This window comes from Myotis nattereri (genome assembly GCF_964212035.1).
Source record: "Myotis nattereri genome assembly, chromosome: 8".
Classification (NCBI taxonomy): Eukaryota; Metazoa; Chordata; class Mammalia; order Chiroptera; family Vespertilionidae; genus Myotis; species Myotis nattereri.
Genome location: NC_138083.1, coordinates 60,739,944 through 60,759,246, shown reverse-complemented (window position 1 = coordinate 60,759,246; position 19,303 = coordinate 60,739,944). Strand labels below are relative to the sequence as shown.

Here is a 19,303-nt window from a genome sequence, read left to right as displayed (position 1 = left end):
AGCTGAAAAATGGGACAAATCACAGGAATGCTTACAGCTGAATACCTAGTGCAGTGTCAAGCCCCTGGAAGGCACTCAGCGAGTCTTACAGTTCTTGCCCTGCTTGCTTCTTCCTCTCCATCATGGGATGCTTGTCTGGGAAAGATCCAGGCCTCCTGGGGCAGACCACCTGTTTCTAGATGACTCCCTCCTTTAGCTCTGAAACTACCTGAGCCCTGCTCACCATGCTGCCTGCCCTTGTCAGCACAGAAATTCAGGTCTCCATATCATGAACTCTTCTCAAATGCATTTATTGAATAGCAAGCAGATCAATGTAACATAGTTCCTGTATTGGGCTATCAGGATATAATATCCTAGACATAATGAGGCCTTCAGGATAATGAAGTATGGAGCACTTCTTGCTCATCCATAATAAAACTATAAATTCTTGACTTTGTTTTTTGATTAATTTTTAGTGTCTGTCCTATAAGCTTCATGTCTTGTTGTTATAACTATGACTTTTTACAATGCTCCCATGTGATATGTGGGTCCAGAGGCACAAATAGGTTTACTGTTAGAATCTGCATTAACCTATAAGTAAGGACACAAAGTGCATGAAAACACACAGCCAGGAGGAAATTTCATCTCTACAACAATATTCAAGCTCACACACCCTCACAACTCTTCCTCACCCCAGGGCTGCCAGCAACAGCCAGGCAGGTTTCTCTGCACAGCAAATAACGCCCTGAGTTTATGATGCCTGGCCTCTCCCTATCTCTGTGCACACCCAATGAAGTTTTTAAAAATTCTAGTTTGTGCCATGTAGAAGTCACAGGCAGCTAGTGGAATAATGATAAAAGCTTTTACTTACAGTAAAAACATAGTCTTCTTTCTTAAAATCTGACTTCTTACATTTATTTCTTTTTGGAGCCTCTGTAATCATTTCTGAGTAAGATACTTCAAAGGACAGCTCTTCAGCTTCAGGTGGAATGTTCTTTACCCGATAAACATCATCTAAGAAAAAATGATATAGAATATTTAATATGCCACTTACTTTAAAATAAGCACAAACTATTTACAAGTTAATCCATCAGCATGTTAGAATGTTTATGTCCAGGGAAAGGTGTCAGACCCAGTAACGTAGTATCCTCAGACTTCCATATGAATAAATGTCTATAATCATCATCGAAACAAATTTTCTATTTAATTGATGTTTTCAATTTTGGATGTTTGTCTCATGAAAGGCCTTGAGGATAACTAGAGGAAGTCCAAACATGGCATATTTCTATATATTATTATGATATTAAAATTAAGTCCATCTAGACCTAATGTCGCTGCTGTTGGGGAAGCATCATTAGAGTGGCCTACTTCCGGCTTGGTTGCAACTGTTAAGAGATCCAGATTACTTGTGAAAGGGGCCCCAAAACAAAGACACTATCCAAGCGAGTGGTTTCTAAATGATATGGTGGTAGCAACGGAGGAAAAGATTCTGCTCCCAGTTTGGCTTTATTACTTTTGTCTGGTGGGACTGAACAGGGTGTTTGGAGGTGGAAGGAGTGCATGCTGGAGTGACAGAATCAACATGGGGAGAATAACACCTACATTTCCCTTTAAGAAATTCACTGCTACCTCTATGGAGCACCAGCACAAAAATGAGGAGACAGAGCTTAAGTTCAGCAGGAGGCTGTGCCACTCACCACTCACGGAATTCTGAACTGACTGTCCAGGGCTGGCCGATCCATTGGAATGAACTGGTATGTCTGGAATAGTCTCGAGGATAGACTGGGAAACAAGGAAGATGAACACAGAGCATTTACCATCAATACAGTCTACCTACATTTCAGTCTGATTTATGTTCTGTAGTATAAGAGAATTAAAAGAAATTCTTGAGCCTGCATCTAATTTCCTTTGTTTCTTCATTCAGTTCAGACCTGTACGGCCCACACAATTACTCAAAAGAGAACTAGGCCAAGGTTAAAATAAGTGCAGCTTCTTAGCTCTTAAATATTTATTGCTCATATCTTTCCTAACACATAGATATTACATTCTTGATGTCACAGAGTTTGACAAATATAGTATTTTTTAAAATTGATTTTAGAGAGAGCAAGGGAGAGAGAAAGAGAAACATCAATGTGATAGACAAACATCGATCAGTTGCCTCCCCACACACACTCGACAACAGGATATTGAACCCGCAACCTATGTGCCCTGACTGGGAATTGAAACCAGTCACCTTTTGGTCTATGGGACGAAGCTCCAATCAATTGAGCCACACTGGCCAGGACACTGTATTTGTTATTCTCTCTTTTTGTTGTTGTTGTTATTAATCCTCACCAGAGGATATTTTTCCATTGATTTTTAGAGAGAGTGGAAGGGAGGGGGGAAAGGAGGGGAGAAGAAAGGGAGGCTGGGAGAGAGAGAAAGAAAGAGTGTGAGAGAGAGATAGAGAGAGAAAATCAATGTGAGAGAGACACATCGATTGGTTGCCTCCCACATGTGCCCTGACCAAGCTGAGGATTAAGCCTGCAACCCAGGTATGTGCCCTTAACCAGGAGTTGAACTCGAGACCCTTTGGTACATTGGGCCAACAATAACCATTGAGCAACATTTGTTATTCTTGATGTACTTGGTCATACATTTTGTTCATAAACTCTAATCATGACATAGCTAGGTGTTATTAAAAGTGATGCTAGAGCCAGACTGCTTGAATTTTAATTCTGGCTTTGCCACTTACTGTGTGACTTTAAGCAAGTTACTAGAACTCCGTATTGCTTAGTCTCCTAATCTGTAAAATGAAGATGTTAGCAGAACATATTTCAAAGAGGTATTATGAATTGTAAAAGACTTATCCTATATAAAATTACATGAAACAGTATCTGGTAGATAGCACTATATAAGAGTTAGCTACTATTAATACATTAACATATTAATTCTTTCACTATAAAATAGAGTGATAACTACCATTAGAAATGAAAAACATTAGAAATTCACAACCTATTTGTATCAAGATTAGCATAGCTCTGGTAACAATAACAAAAAATTACACACACACACATGCACACATACTAACCCCACATATTAGACTAGTGGTTAAAAATGCTAAAGTAGTAGCAAAGCATATTCTGTAGTATAATAAAAGAATAATATAACATATAAGCAGGATTTATTTAAGCAACAAAATTACAGTTCATTAGAAAAACCTATCACTGTAATTTCCTGAATTGCTTAAATAAGAAAAATAATATATTCATTTTAATAGATGATGAATAATCATTTTATATAATTCAACCTCCATTCCTGATAAAAAGCAAGATACCTAGAATAAATATTCTAGTTAATGATGAAACTTAGTAGAATGTCACAAGAAAATAAAAACTTACCTAAAGATCTCCATAATTATTATTCAATGTTATAAGTGACTGTGGTCAGTCAGTCAGACAAGGAAAAGAAAAAATAAATTGGGTAAATAAAATTTTCAGTATTTCAGATGATATCTACGCAAATTATAAAATCAAATGAAAATTTATAAGTAAAAAAAAATTTCAGAAAGGAAGCTATACGAGATACTTTTGTAAAAGAACAAAATAAATAATTTCCTTTATGTCTGCAAAAACAAACTAGAAGATATCATAAAAACCCTACCATTTAAAATATGAAAGAAAACTATTAAATTCCTAGTAATTAAACAGTAAAAAGATGTGCAAGAAAAAAATGTAAGATAGAAAATTATGAAGTTTTTTTGAAGGAAAGATGACATAAATAAATGGAAAGACACAATCATTGTTTCTCAATAAGAAACAATATTTTAAGGTGTGAATTCTTTCCATGACATTAATCTTTAAATTCAATAAAATTCTCAGTCAAGTCCTAACAAGATTTCTTTTTTTAATGGGAAGTAATAGTCTTATTCTAAGTTCATCTGAAAGAAAACATTTCTAAGAAGAGCGAAGAAAATTTTGATGCAGAATAATGAGATTGAACGTAGATTAAAAGAACTATAAAGTCATAGTAATCAAAATAAACACTGTATTTATAGATGTTTCATGTATCATAAAGGTTCATTTCAGATGTGTAGAAAAAATGAAAGATTAAAAAAAATATTGGTCAAGCCAAGGTTATCCCTTTGGAAAAGATAAAGTTAGGATAACTACTTTATACCATCCCATAACACAAATTTCAATGTGGCAAATTATCAGGAGTCTCTGCAGTCTTGTAGATGACAGTAAAATGTCCCGGGAACTTATCTAGGCAGGTGCGGTTTACCTTCACAGACGTCATGCCAGGACCCCTGCAGCCCGTGCCACCACTTCACTGAATCACTGGGAATCCCACCATCTAAAAACTGGGGGACCCAACTAGAGTGCCTGTAGCTCCCATAACCAAAAACAGGGGAAGCAAAATGTATTTACCTCTTGGTAAGATGTTCTAGAATGATTTTCAATACAGGTTCATTAAGAGTTAAGTTGGCCTCTGCGGGCTGCTCTAGCAAATACCCAATTGTTGGACATTTCTTAATAAAGATATTTTGAGTAACAAACCAAAGTCAAAGTCAGTCACATTGGAGACTGGTGCCAAAGAGATTTTTTTTTCTTAAACTTTTATTTATGTCATTATCAGCATCAAATCAGTTTTCAGAAAACAAAATGAAAATAAAACCAAAATCTAAGTCATCTACCCCAGGAAGCTCTATGATTCCAATAAAAATCATTTCTTTCTTTTACACTCTCAAATTTTCAAGAATCCTATTTGCAGAAAATATGTACTCAGTAAGGATTTTTAAAATAGTGAAAGAATGTATGAATGAATGAATGAATGAATGAATGAATGAATGAAGCAACCAATGATATGGAGAAGCTATCAGAAAAGAATAAAGAAATGAAAGAACATGACTAGCATTAGTCCGATTTCAAGTAAAATTTTAGTCATGGTACTGCCATGGAAAAGCCTCAGAAACAAGGCCTTTCCAACCAACTTTCTTAGCAACTCAATTGTGCAAACACCCCACTTCAATTTCTGCTTGTTGTGTGCCTGGAACCACAGGCAATGCTTTGTTGAGGCTCATACAAAACGTTTAGGGTGGCAGAATCAGCTAGGGAGGCAGATGAGGGGTCAGACTATGCCAGGAGCTTTCATATTAACTAGAAGGTCGGGGGAAGAATGGTGGGCTTTAAGCAAGATGTGCAAGCTGTTGGAAAGGTGAATTTGAGGTGTATAAACAAACATCCAGGAGATGACTTAAGGAGATATTTCAGCAATAGAGAAAGATAATGATAAATTTCTGAACTAAGGAAGTAGTTGGAGGAAAAGAGGGGAGTAGAAATACTCCAGAACTACTTAAAATGATAAAATCCACAGGTCTCGGTGATGGGCATGTAGAGGGGGAGAGGATAGGTGATTCTGAGACTAACATCTGGATCTTGGGCCCCTGCATATCACCAGCTGAGGCAGAGAATAAAGGATGGTGGGCAAAAAAAGTAGGACTCCCCAGTCACAGGGGCACAGCACAACTGTATTAAGGCATAGTATACACAACTAGTTACTTCTGGTACTTACCAGAGTTTGTGAATGGCTTACTTTGTTTTAATAAGTACGGTGGACTAGAGTTCATTTTATGAGACATACTCATTTGCATTCCAACATGGTCTTAAATGGGAAAGTAAGGGCTGAATTTATAGCCAGTTGTTCAGACAGTATGGGTCATTCTTAGTCTATCTATGCCAACACCTGTAGTGTCACTGACAACTTACTCATTAGACAAAAGTCACTCACATTATTTTATGTTTCTTATGTGATCACTGTACAACGAAACAAAACAACTCCATAACCGAAGATCTAAAAACACAACAGAAAAGCTAATTTTCATGGGGATAATACATTTATCTCCCTGAACAATGGGATATACTGGGAGTGTGTCATGCATGTGAATGTCAACCATACGGTGTCTCCAAATGGTCAACAGAGGAGAAACTATTATCCTGCAGGGGCATCTGAATGTGCCTCCTCCGTCTGTCTGAAGTGCTATTTCTGTCCATCAGAGAACCACTGCCTCCTCTACCAGGAGCTCTCACTCCTTCTGGTCCATTGTATCACCCCCGCCAGAGCATCTGCACGGAGACACCAGTGAAGGGGGAGAGGGTAAGTGATGAGAGTTTTAACAAAGAAAAGTATAGGTTCTGTTACTCAAGGCCAAGTGAGTGAGTGTGTATGGAGTAGAGGGTTTGCATGGGTGAGTCCTGAGACCTAAGGCTGGAAAGGGAGGCAACAGTGGAAAAACTTCAACAAGGATAAGGAGTTTTACCTTACTCTGCAATTAAAGGGACTTCTGTATCAAGATGGGAGAATTAAGCTAGATCATGTGTGTGAATTCAGCTAAAAGGACCAAAGTTAATAAAATTCCTTCATGCTTGACAGATGTAAAGAACACCCTTTGGTTTCTGGCTGCAGTAATGTTAATTTATGAAGTCCTCTTTTAAACTGAAATATATTCACTCCTCAGTTTTGAGTCTCCTTCCTCCTAATTATTTCAAGGTTCCTGGGTCTATTGGCAGCTGTGGTTTTCTTGCAAACTTACTTACAGTTTTCCTTATCTATTTTGAAGAAACTGCTTCCTTTTGCTTTGAACTGGCAATTTTGCCCTGACATGCAATTGTCTTGGCATGCGATGACTTACCACAGAGCCACTCCTGGGAAGTGCAAACTTCCCTTCTTCATCCTGGGACCCATCTGACAAGGTAGTACTGTTGAGAGAAGCAGCATCTGGCTAAATGGAGAAATGAAAGTGCATTCTTATTCGGGCAAGTACTTTCTAATGTGTCTGTGCATTCCACTGTGTACATAGCTGGATATGTGTGGTAATCTATGAAGTTACAACTGCCTGAGCCCAAACAATTGCATCCAGCCCTTCAGGGTTCATTACTGTAGCCACCTAAACACGCTCTGACACTGGCCTCTGTGGCAAACGCTTCTATTGCCTACCACAAGCTCTATTTTCCTTAGCAATATCTTGGTTTTGTTCCAGGGATTTGAGTATTAAACTACAGATATTGATCACCAGGTTCTTTTGCAGCTAAGAGCAATCATGTGACAAGTGTGGCCAATGAGGTGAGAGGGTAATTTACCGAGTGCTTCCAGAAAAGCTACGGCTTTCCTAAACAAAAGAGCAAGGTCAGCTTGTGAACGCTCATGACAGCACATGGATGAAAGCCTGGAATTGCCAAGCGTCTTGTATGAGTAAGGACAATGGCCACAGGGAAGAATGCCCGAAGGTCACCTGAGGTTGGTCCATGCTAAGGGGCATCATGTAGCTTCTCTGTCACCCTTGGCCCACGTCCCTTTTTGTGAGGCGAAACAACTCTTCATTTTCTATTACATGCAGCCAAACACAAACTTAACTCATCTCATTTTTTTTTAACAGACTCTAAAACAACCTTTTTCAGAGATTAAAATTCAATAGTAATAGTATCAAGTTGTTTTTAATTTATAAAGCTGGGAGAAAGAAATTTTTGCTTCAGTGTACAGTGGCTTCACTGAAATTTAAGGCCTGAATATTCTTTCCTATTACAAAGTTGGATATAAATTATACTTATGAAAACATATAGTTTTGTCTTTTTAAAAAACTGTCAGTCATCTTGCCTGACTGTATTTTCTAAATTTTCTATAGAAGGTATGCATTATTTACAAAATGAACAAGACACTTTTAAAAAAACACACACATAAAACACAAAACTAAAAGAAATTCAAGTCAAGATGGTGACTTGACAATCACTACATCCCCTCCCACCTCAAGTCACTAAAAATTATAGAAAACTATATATCTATGCTTAAATCTTCACCCAAGGATATGTTTTCATTGATTTTAGAAAGAAAAGAAGGGAGAGGGAGAGAGAAACATTGATGTGAGAGAGAAACATCAATTGGTTGCCTCTCACACCCACTCTGACCATGGATAGAACCTGCAATCTGGGTATGTGCCCTGACAGAGAATCTAACCTGCGCCCTTTGGTACATGGGATGATGCTCCAACCAACCAAGCCACACTGGCCTGAGCAAAAACATATATTTTTTAAAGGAACAGATATTTAACAGCACTTTAAACCAGTAAAGAATTCTGTAGGATATCAACTGATAGAAATTTGTAGATAAAAATAAAATGGAAAAAAAGAGAAAATGGGCTGGGCCAGCATGGCTCAGTGGTTGGGTGTCAACCTATGAACCAGGTCACCAGTTCGATTCCTGGTCAGGGCACATGCCTCGGTTGCAGGCTTGATCCCCAGTAGGGAGGCGTGCAGAAGGCAGCTGATCAGTGATTCTCTCTCATTATTGATGTTTCTCTCTCTCTCTCCCTCCCTCTCCCTTCCTACACTAATCAACCATAAACCAATAACTCGCAGAGAACGGTAGAGGCCTGTAGAGCTGTAATTCCACCTGAAAGTGTGCTGGTATCTTATTCCTTGGAGAACCCTCTCCACCCTATGTTTTCATGGATGATGTGTTTGGTGGATCATCTCACTTTCTTGCAGTGACAGGATTCTGATACACAGGGCTATGGGGGAGGGACTGGGAGCTGAACAGGAGAAAACAACCAGGATCCATAGTCTTGATCAGAAGTTCTCCCTGCACTGGAGGACAATCCTAAAACCTGAGGATACTTGCTGCCATCTGAGGAGACATGTACACGACCCTGACCAGACGGTATCCACACGCAGGCAGACATTTCACTGTTTGCACCACTTATTGCCTAACATTCCAAAACCTAACATGTTCTCTACACAGATGTTTACATTTGGAACATAACTAGAGAAAACTAAATATTTATATCTAGTTGATACTGAAATGCTGAGAAAAGTATTTACATGGCAGTCTGTTATTTTTCTTTATGAGCTCAACCACAAGGACCAAAGTTTAGTTGAGAACATCCTCCACTTAGGATACACATAAAAACCCCACTTAGTATTTGTTGTTTAAAAAACAATGGAATTTAGTTATTTTTTATTTATTAAATTAGTCCTTGTTGATTTTAAGAGCTATGAGTGATGGGGCTGTGGGTATCAGTGTTTGCCAAAAATATGAATTATGTTGCATCTTTACCCAAGAGAAATGAGAATATATAAACCTTCATATTACATGAATATTCATGGAAGCATTACTCATAATAGCTTAAACCTGGAAACAACCCAAATGTCCATCAACAGGTAGTATATTTATGCATGAAATATTATTAGTAATAATAATAATACCAAACTTCTAATACAAGCAACAAATGGATGAATCTAAAAATTATTCTGAGTAAAAGAATCCAGATGCAAAAGTGTCTATTATATTAATAATTCCATTTATATGAAAGGTGAGACCAACTTAAGGTATCAGAAATCACAACCGGCTCACCTCTACAGGAGTGGGAAGACAATGGGCTGGAAAGGGTCTGAGGGAAATTTCTGGAGGATAGAAATGTTCAATATTTTGTCTGATTGTGGTTTCTTGGGTGCAAACAATTGTTAAAACAACTTAATTATATACCTAAAGTGTATGCAGTTATTGTTTGTGAATTATACCTCAATAAAAAGAACACATCAGAATAATGTGACTCCTTACAATAACTGAATTCACGGTGATTTATGGATCACTGCTATGAGTTAAGAACCTATGCCTACCTATATGAATGAGTACATCAGAGAGAAAAAAGTTGTTCTTGGGGAATAAGAATAATCTTGGTAAAATTTATAAAAAGTTTGAGACCAGCTAAAAATAATACAATAGCAACCATGAAAAATATTACTAATTTGAACATAAAGAAGAAATCTAGAACACAAAGCAAATAAACTAACATGATAAAAAATTGTGGGATATTGAAATCTAATTCAAGCAAAGTAAAAACCATTTAATCTGTGTTCTAGAGGGTGGGACACAGAAAATGGGGGGGAAATGAAGACACAACAGAACACAATGTCCAAAAACTGAAGAGACAAAACGGTTCTCAGATGGAAAGGAAACACCGATTTGTGTTTGAAATGAATGAAATAAAGGGCAGATCCTTGAGAAACTTCAGAACTACAGATTTCTTATTTTGTAAGGAAAATGAACTTCTAATTTTAGGTATAAGTCATGCAACTTAGTGATAAAATTATGCTGCTTTAATATCAGACATCATGACTATATTTGCAATGATTTATAAATGAATAGCAAGAATAGGCATTTTTTTCATTTATAAGATTGAAAATGCATTAGATTATCTCACAAGCACATATGACCTAAACAAATATTTCATCCTCAGTCACAGACACTGGAAATGTTCTGGTTTTCATTAAGCAGGAAGCATATTTGGAGTCTATTCTGACAGTCATGGGCTGCTTTGTAGGTCTCTTGCTTATGCTCTAAGATTTTTAACAGCATTTGCAATACAATGGCATTCCCCAAAATAATATGAAAATATTCTATTCCCTGACTAAAGCCAACTTTTGCAAAATTAAATATAAAAGATATTAATAAAACCATGAAGTTTTACATGAGACCTTAGAAGCTTTTATTTTTCATCGTGCTTCTCTGTATTTTCTTTCCACAAAAGTATACGTATTGCATTAATAACAAAAACACATACCTATATTGAAGTGGGAACAATGCTAAGGAGGCACTACAAGAAAACTTAGGTGAGGATGGAGGACTGAGGGTGCACCACTCCCAATCACTCAAAATTAGAGAGAGTGGAAAGTAAAAAGTAAGTAATGTATTACATAACTGTACAGAAATTCTCAGATTAACAACAGCATAAGACAACCTTGCTGGCAAGGAAAGAACATATCCACAAGAAGCAAACAGACAAACAAACAACAAAGCTCAGAGTGAAAATTTTAAAGGGCAGTAAGGGGCCCCAGGGTAATGGCCAGGATAACTTACTGTAAAGTGTTTTCTGAACAGAGGGGCCAGCCTCACCTCCCAGCAGCCCCTTTATACTGAACAGCAGGCAGCAGCTATGTATGAACCCAAGGAAGACACTCTGAATGAAGTGAACCACCTGCCTTGGTAAGATGTCCAGTGCTGGGACCAAAGAAGACTTTCATTTAATCAGGTCACTCAGAACCTCCACAAAAGACATGGATGGGAAAATAAAAGGGAAAACATCAGCTTTTTCTAGGAGAGAAAATGAGGTCATTCACTGTTCTCCCTTTGGCACTAAAGATGTATGTTTGTGTGTGTGTGCGAGAGAGGTGTATATATGTGTATGTGTGTGTGCGGTGTGTGTCTGTGTGTACTAATGCATGTGTGCTGTTAAGCTTACTTCCATTCATGCACAGTTCTCATACTTGATTGACTTATACAGGACCCAAAGTTTTCCCTATTATTCAAAAAAGAGTTAATTGGGAAAATAGCTATACAATGACAGGAAATCATATAGCAGTGACATACCCTAAGTCATTAATTAATCAACCCCGTTCATTAATAAATATAAACTAATCACCAAAGATCACCAGTCATTGGAGAAAATCAACATTAAAAAGTCGGCCATGGAGAAAATTAATATCCTGAAAAGACATATAGTGATAAACACTCTGGGAGAAAGAGATAATAGAGAGAAGAGAAGGCAGCTTATAATGATTTAAAAATTTCAGAGGGATTTGAGAGGCTATTGTATCCATAAATCAGGAATTAACTATAATAATAAAGGGGAAATTAGTAAAAAATGAAGAGTTCTTTTGAATTAACAAATAATTGAATTTAAAAATTAATAGCAGTTAAATTATAACCACTCAGGACAAATATTAGAATTAGGGATCTACAAAATGATGTAGACAAAATCTTTGTTGTTAGCATACAAAACAAACAGGAAAAAAAGACATGTAAAATGTAAAAGAAATCTTAAGAGATATGAGTTTAATGCAAGCAATTAAATGAAAAATAGAGAAAATGAGAAAAATAAAATAGAAAAATGATGGGAATAGAATATTCAGAACTGAAAGGAACATTTTTCAGAAACAAAAAAACTGAGTACTGATAAGAATGAAAAAAAATTATTTCATATTCTGATGACAGTCCAAGTCTCTAACAAAAATGATAAACCTAAAAAACTTCCAGAAATATGAAAATGAAAGCAGGATATAAACACTAGAATAAGATTTAGAGAGGCATAAGACTTCTCAACAGTAACATTATATGTAAAAGCAAATAGATTAATATTTACAAATATCTTAAAGAAACTGATTTAAGGACTAGCATTTTGATACTCATCAAGTTAGGATTTAAGCTTTGTAGATACGAAATTTTAGTATCCAGAGATATTTCTTGCCACATATGCTGAAAGAATAAAAGGTGCAATCTGGAGGAAATGGCGACAGAGTAAGTGAATGCTGCATGGACATGCTCTCAGAAACAAACTGGAACTACAACTAAAATACAGAAAAACTTCCAGAATAATCAACCGAAGACTCTCAGGAGAGAACCCTGATACCTGAGACCTAAAGTAGAGACCGCATAGATACAGCAACTGAAGTTCCAGAGAAATATCTCAGCTGTGGGGGGTTGCCACTGAAAACTCTGGGATCTAATCCCCAAGTTGGGCCCCCAACAGAGAGCACCACAACTGAGAAGGGTACCCACATAACATCTGGCTATGAAAAGCAGCGGGGCTGCTGTCTGCCAGGGAGTGACAACTGAAAATACAGATACCCTCTTAAAGGGCCAACACACAAAATTCCCTGTGGAGCCGCCCACCTTCTGCTCTGAAGAGGAGGGCAGAGTGGACTGAAGCCAGGATTGGGGACTAGGGGGTTAGAGCTCAGAAGGCAGACACCCCCAGTTTCCTAGGCTGAGTCATTCCCACATGCAGTGGAGGAGGACATCTTTCCCACACAGACATTTGCCTTGCCTTGGGGGAAGACAGTTGACCACCCTATTGGAAAAAATCTTGCCCTGAGGCCACTTAAGAGACTAAAAATAACAATTAGCCTCCAAGCAGAAGCAACTGCCCCACCCTGTTGAAAAAACTCTGGACACAAGTGAGGATGATTGCCTGGGGGGGGGCGGGGGGTGGCAATTCAAGTGGAATGCTATAGGCAGAGGTGGTCTCTGGAGGCTTTGACTCTTTGGCTGATCTAATTAGTCAGAAACAGCCTTTAACAATGTCCTGCACTAGAGATTGAGAGGCATAGAGGATCTACCTAATACAGAGTCACAAACTCAAAGACAGCCAAAATGAGGAGACAAAGAAACCATCCCCAAATGAAAGACCTAGAGAATTCTCCAGAAGAAGAGATAAATGAAGCAGAGATAAAAAAATTTATCTGAAACAGAGTTCTGAGTAATGATGGTAAAGATGCTCAACAGAATGAAAAAAGATAGAGTAACAAAAGAACAGTCTGAGATAAAGAATGACATAACATAAATAAAGAGCACATTGGAAGGAATACACAGCAGATTAGGGGAAGTGGAGGAACAAATCAGCAAATTAGAAGATAGGGTTGAAAAAAATCACTCAATCAGAGAATCCAAAAGAAAAAAAACAATTAAAAAACAGGAGGACAGCTTAAGGGAGTTATGGGACAATGTGAAATGTAACAATATTCGAATAGCAGGTGGGCCAGAAGAGGCAGAAAGGGAGAAAAGGATAGAGAATGTGTTTGAAGAAATAATGGCAGAAAACTTCCCTAACTTGGTAAAGGAAAAAGTCACACAAGTTCAGGAGGCACAGAGAACCCCAAGCAAGAAGAACCCAAGCAGGCCCATGCCCAGACACATCATAATTAAAATGCCAAAAGTTAAAGACAATGAAAGAATCTTAAAGGCATCAAGAGAAAAGCAAACTGTTATGTACAAAGGAGTTCCCATAAAGCTGACAACTGATTTCTCATCAGAAACTCTACAGGCCAGAAGGAAATGGCATGAAATACTCAAGGTAATGGAAAGCAAGGATCTGAAACCAAGATTACTATATTCAGCAAGGCCATCATTCAAAATAGATGGTCAAATAAAGAGCTTCCCAGACACACACACACACACACACATGCACACACACACACACACACACACAAAAGGCTAAAGGAGTACATCACCACCAAGCCAGCATTTACAAGAAATGCTAAAGAGACTGCTATAATGAGAAGAAGAAACAGAGAGAGAAACTTAGCCATACAGAATTAAAATGGCAATAAATAAGGACCTATCAATAATGAACCTAAATGTAAATGGATTAAATGCTCCAATCAAAAGGCATAGGGTAGCTGAATGGATAAAAAAACATGACCCAACTATATGCTGTCTACAAGAGACCCACCTCAGAACAAAAGACACATATAGGATGAGAGTGAAGAGATGGAAAAAATTTGTTCCATGTAAATGGAAAAGAAAAAAAAGCTGGAGTAGCAATACTCATCTTGGACAAAATAGACTTTAAAATTAAGGCCATCACAAGAAACAACAAAGGTCACTACATAATACTAAAGAGATCGATCCAACAAGAGGATAAAACCCTGGTAAACATATATGCACCCAATATAGGAGCACCTAAATATATAAAATATATAAATATATATAGAAGGCTTTAATAGAGAGATGGACAACAATACAGTTATAGTAGGGGACTTTAACACCCCGCTTTACTGGCTAGATCTTCCAGACAAAAACTTAACAAGGAAACAGTGACCCTAAAGGATCAGATGGATTTAATTGACATTTATAGAACATTTCACCCCAAAGCAGAAGAATACGCATTCTTCTCAAGTGCATAGGATCATTTACAAAGATAGACCACATGTTAGGACAGAGATTAACTCCGTACTTTTGTACTCTTCCTAGCTGTCTCTGGTTATTCTTGCTGCAATATTGTTCAATAAATTCTTATTTTGAAAAAAAAGGTACAATCTGCTAAGAAGATGTAACATTTTGTAATACATGTGATTATGCAAATTAACACCTCTACTAGTCTCTATAGTCATTCTGTGATGCTAGCTCTCCTCCTCCTGTGAGAAAGACCAGAACAACTGACCCTTTACAACAGGAGTTTGAACTGCTCGGTTCACTTATATCTTCAAGGGTCAGTTGTACTTGCTCTCTCATTCTACAAACTTGTGAGCAGTTTGGGGTGTGGCTGGAGTGAAACTTAAATGTTCTCTTCCATTTCAGTGAGAAGTTTCTTCATGTGTTTGGCACTACATCGGCCCCTTGATTAACCTTTAAAGGGGGGATAGAACCTTTAAGAAATTGAAATAAAAGTGATAAAATAAAAGTGATGAAAGAGAAAAGAAATAAAATAAATCCACACTCCTCATGAGAGTCCATGGCTCGGTGTGGGGGTGTCAGTGCAGCTTAAGGCCTGACACAGGACCACTGTTAAGTATTGTTTTGACCACTGGAAAACTCGGGGAGGACATAAGTGGCCTAACCACAACTTCCCCTCCCTTTCTGCTCCCCCAGATAAGGCACCCCAGCCAGACAAAGATCCTTATCCAGGTTACCAGACATAGTTCCTCGCTATCCCTGAGTCGTGGGTTTCAGTTCCTTGCCAGCTGTGAAATTATACAAACAAGCCAATCACACCCTCCCATGGGAACCAGGCAGCACCTCACTCTCGTTACTACTAAGCCTGCCTCCTGCAGCCCTTCTTGTTCACTCTGCTCCAGGTGCTCCGCGTGTGGCTGTGGGTGGCGTGTGGTGTCCCCCTCCCCCAGGCTGTGAGACTAGGTGACTAATAAGATGCTGTCCATCTTATCTGTCCAGTGTCAGGTGTCATGTGTTCAACCACCTCTACTAACCTATTATCAGGGCAGGAACCCCTCCCTCACCTATGAGGTGCAGAGGAGACAATCAAAAATGTAGGGAGAGTTAGGGGTAAAGTCTCATAGAAACCCGTTATTTGGAAACACATCAGTGTCTACCCTGCTCCTCCTCTGGCGGAGGGGAGAGGCAGTGGCTGCTGTGAAGGAAAATGGGGCAGGCAGAGAAGAACAAATAACCCTGAGGCAGGTTCCTGGTTGGAAGTGAGGTATCCAGGACTCCTTGCACTATGGGCACAGCCTGAAACCAGAGGATACCTTCCTCCAGCCCAACAGAAAACGGAAAACCTCTGACTAGAAAGAGTTAGCACTCTCATGAGAAATACAGTAAGAAAAAAAAAAAATCAGAGACAACTTCTACAAAAAAGGGTTGTTCACAGCTGCAATCACCCAGGCTCTACCTCCAGACCTTGGCTTACTCTCAGTCACAGAAGGCAGCCAAAACACAAACTGGCCACATGCAAACCCGACAGCAGAATTTCAGAAGGGACCAGGAGTAACCATGAGTGAGTGCCCCATGCAAAATATGCAGAAGATGAAAATAAACTGTATAGAGACTAAGCATCATTATTGTCATCTTCATCAGATCAGAGGTGGTATAGGGATTGTTCATAGAATAGTAAAGAATCCCCCTTATTCTGCTAGGAAGGGAGAAAAGCAGAACTAGTGAGAAGAAAACATATTGAAGTATAAGAGGTAAGTCTCCCACTGCAAATTTTCTGCAGCCCTGAGTCCAAGTGGAGAAAGATATCAGTAAACCCATGACCTCCCACTTTTCCCACTCAGGGCACACCACTTCAATAAGAGGACCAGTTTCATGCCAAGTGGTACAGATCATGGCATGGATTCACCTCACAAAAATAAAGCCTTCTACTGAGATAACTTTACTGACAGTTATAAACTCAGGTGAGCTCTCTTTGAAACTCTACTAAAACGAACAAGGAGTGCTCTAATGAAATATCTCCCGCCCTGTGACACAATGACAATTATCTACCTCCTGTGCCAGAGAGTACACTTTGCACCTTTCCCCACTTATTACAATATGTTTAAGATGCTATCGTGCTAGTCCCCCTCGACCCCAAATATTTACATTTATAAAATAACTGAAATGTCAAAATATGTCTTATGGTGAGAACTACCAATTAATATTGAAAGCTACATGGAGGGTAGTGCAAGATTTCCCATTATGCGCTCAGCAAAGAAAACAAAATTTTAGCTGATGACCTACTTCCCATTTTGCTTTACGGCTGTGGCTGTAGCTGCAGCTGCGGCTGTTTTTGATGGTGTAGGTGCAGGTAGGCCATATAGTTATTTGTGGTTTTAACTGGTTAATTATTCATTCCTGAGTTTAAGAGTCTTCTTTTTCTTGTTACAAGCATTTTTCTCAAATGTTCCTGTTTGCATTGAAATAATTACTGTTTTCTAAACTGCTTACTCTTAAATCCCCTTGCTTATGTTACCAGTAGACCATTTCTGGGGGGAATTACTGATATCCCTTCCTCATCCAGGGTTGCATCCAAAAGAGGAGTTGGGATACAACAAAAATCATCTGGCTATTGAAAAAAAATGAGAGTTCATTTTTATTCAGGCATATTCTCCCAAATGTCATTGTGCATTTAGTTATGTGTTTTGCATAATATGTGTATATTCCTACATATTTGTGGAGCTATACATACATATGACGGCCTTGCACTGATCATTGCATTTAGCCATGATCAGCCAGTACCTGCCAGGATGATGATAGACACTGGTCTCTGTGGAAACCAGATACTGTCAACTGCCCACCCCAAACCTAGGCGGTTATCTCCCTTAACAGAATTCTGATTTTTTTTCAGGAACTTTTTTGCCCAACTAAAAACAAAATTGATTTCCCAGGCTCTCTTGCAACTAAAGATGATCATATAACAGTTCTGGGCAACAGGTGGTAAATGGAATTCTACCACATCAGATTTCCAGGAAAGCAAGGTCAGAGGGACAGAAGCAGTTGGTCTAAGTTCCAGGAACTGTCAGGAGCACTAACATGGTGTGGCCAAACCAACTTGTAAACAAAAGGATGAAGGCCACATATGAAACACAAATAGAAATGTAGAAGGAAGCTAGATCAATGCTAAGAAAAAGAATCATCAACCTTTAGCTTCTTAAAGAGAGAAAAACAAATCTATACTTTTATAACTCATGCTTTCTTGGATTTTCAGGTACATGCAATCAAATGTGTATATGTATATATGTTATTTAAAACAGAATGTATGACCACATTTATACGGTCAATTATAAGTCAGTATCACCTTTAACAGTTGTTTATCAATTATGAAAGTGGAAATAAATTAGACTGACTATTTTTCTCAATTAAATGTTAGTGAAAGAAATATTTGGTACACATTTTCTGAATATTATAAAAATGTATCTAGGCACTAGAATTCTGTTTGTTGCCAGGAGCCAGTCTATCCTTGCTGTTTCAAGGGACCTGGCATATATGGCATACTGTTCTTAATATGTTTGCTCACCTTCTTGGCACTATGTGTTTTAACCAAGGTCTCTGAGAAAGGTTGTTTCCCCAGGTAGGGATTTTCCCCTGAAGTTAGGGAGGGAATAAAACCTCTTAACTAAATGCCAGGTGGGCATTAGTTAATTAATCACTTTAACTAGGAACAATCATGCTTAAGCTACATAATCTTTACTCCCTGGAATGGAGATAAGAAATGCCCTAACCTTTGAAATAGAGATTGATAGGATTGGAATCAACTGGTATAAATACAGATGTAAGAAGACAGAACTGAGAGAGACAGAAATTGGCACAGAACCTACACAGAACGTTCTCTAGAGACAGAAGAACTTCGCTGGAGAGAACATGGCAAAAGATCCTGGACAGAAACTGGCCTCAGAACCCAGAGACAGAACCTAGTGAGAGAACATGGCAAAAGATCCTGGACTGAACCTGACTACAGAAATTGGCAAGAGAACCTGACTAGAACCTGGTGACTGTACCTGGCTGGAGAACCTGGACAGAACCTGGCTGGAGAACCTAGCGAGGGAACATGGCTACTGAACCTGGCTTGAGAACCTGGACAGAACCTGGCTAGAGAACCTAGCGAGGGAACTTGGCTACAGAACCTGGCTGGAGAACCTGGAGAACCTAGCAAGAGAACATGGACACAGAACCTGGCTGGAGATCCTAAGCAGAACCTCTCTGGAGATCCAGACCAGAACTTTGCTGGAGATCCTGGCTGGAGATCCTGGCTAGGCTGCTGATCAACTGAACACTGTCTCCGTGTCCTTCCTTCTTTGCCGACTCCGTCTACGCCTTTGGGAACCCCTGGACCTGCTGGGGCAGGACCCCAGCAGTTTGTGATGAATAAGACTGTAGACCTTGTGTTATGTGTCCAGAGGTTGACTTAGTATTTGTGATTTAGTATATAATGGCTGTACCAAAACAAGGGTTAAATATTCTATTCCTTTATGGTCAGCACTCCATTGAAAATAAAATTTATTGTATATTTAATGAAATAATAAAATTTTATTTGGATCCATAGAAATCGTCATAATTTACCTTGCTTATCTATATTTTC

The 19,303-nt window shown here is 38.5% G+C and overlaps 1 protein-coding gene across 1 annotated transcript in view; it reads right to left on the bottom strand.

Annotated features, from left to right (window-relative positions):
* The window catches only part of ARHGAP28 (Rho GTPase activating protein 28), a 135,727-nt gene that overhangs the window by 32,238 nt on the left and 84,186 nt on the right, over positions 1 to 19,303 (bottom strand). The window contains exons 4-6 of the mRNA XM_081096497.1: positions 6,650 to 6,739; positions 1,677 to 1,761; positions 851 to 993 (exon numbers count right to left, since the gene is read on the bottom strand). Coding sequence (XP_080952623.1) covers positions 851 to 993; positions 1,677 to 1,761; positions 6,650 to 6,739 — 318 coding nt within the window. The remainder of the gene's footprint in view (positions 1 to 850; positions 994 to 1,676; positions 1,762 to 6,649; positions 6,740 to 19,303) is intronic.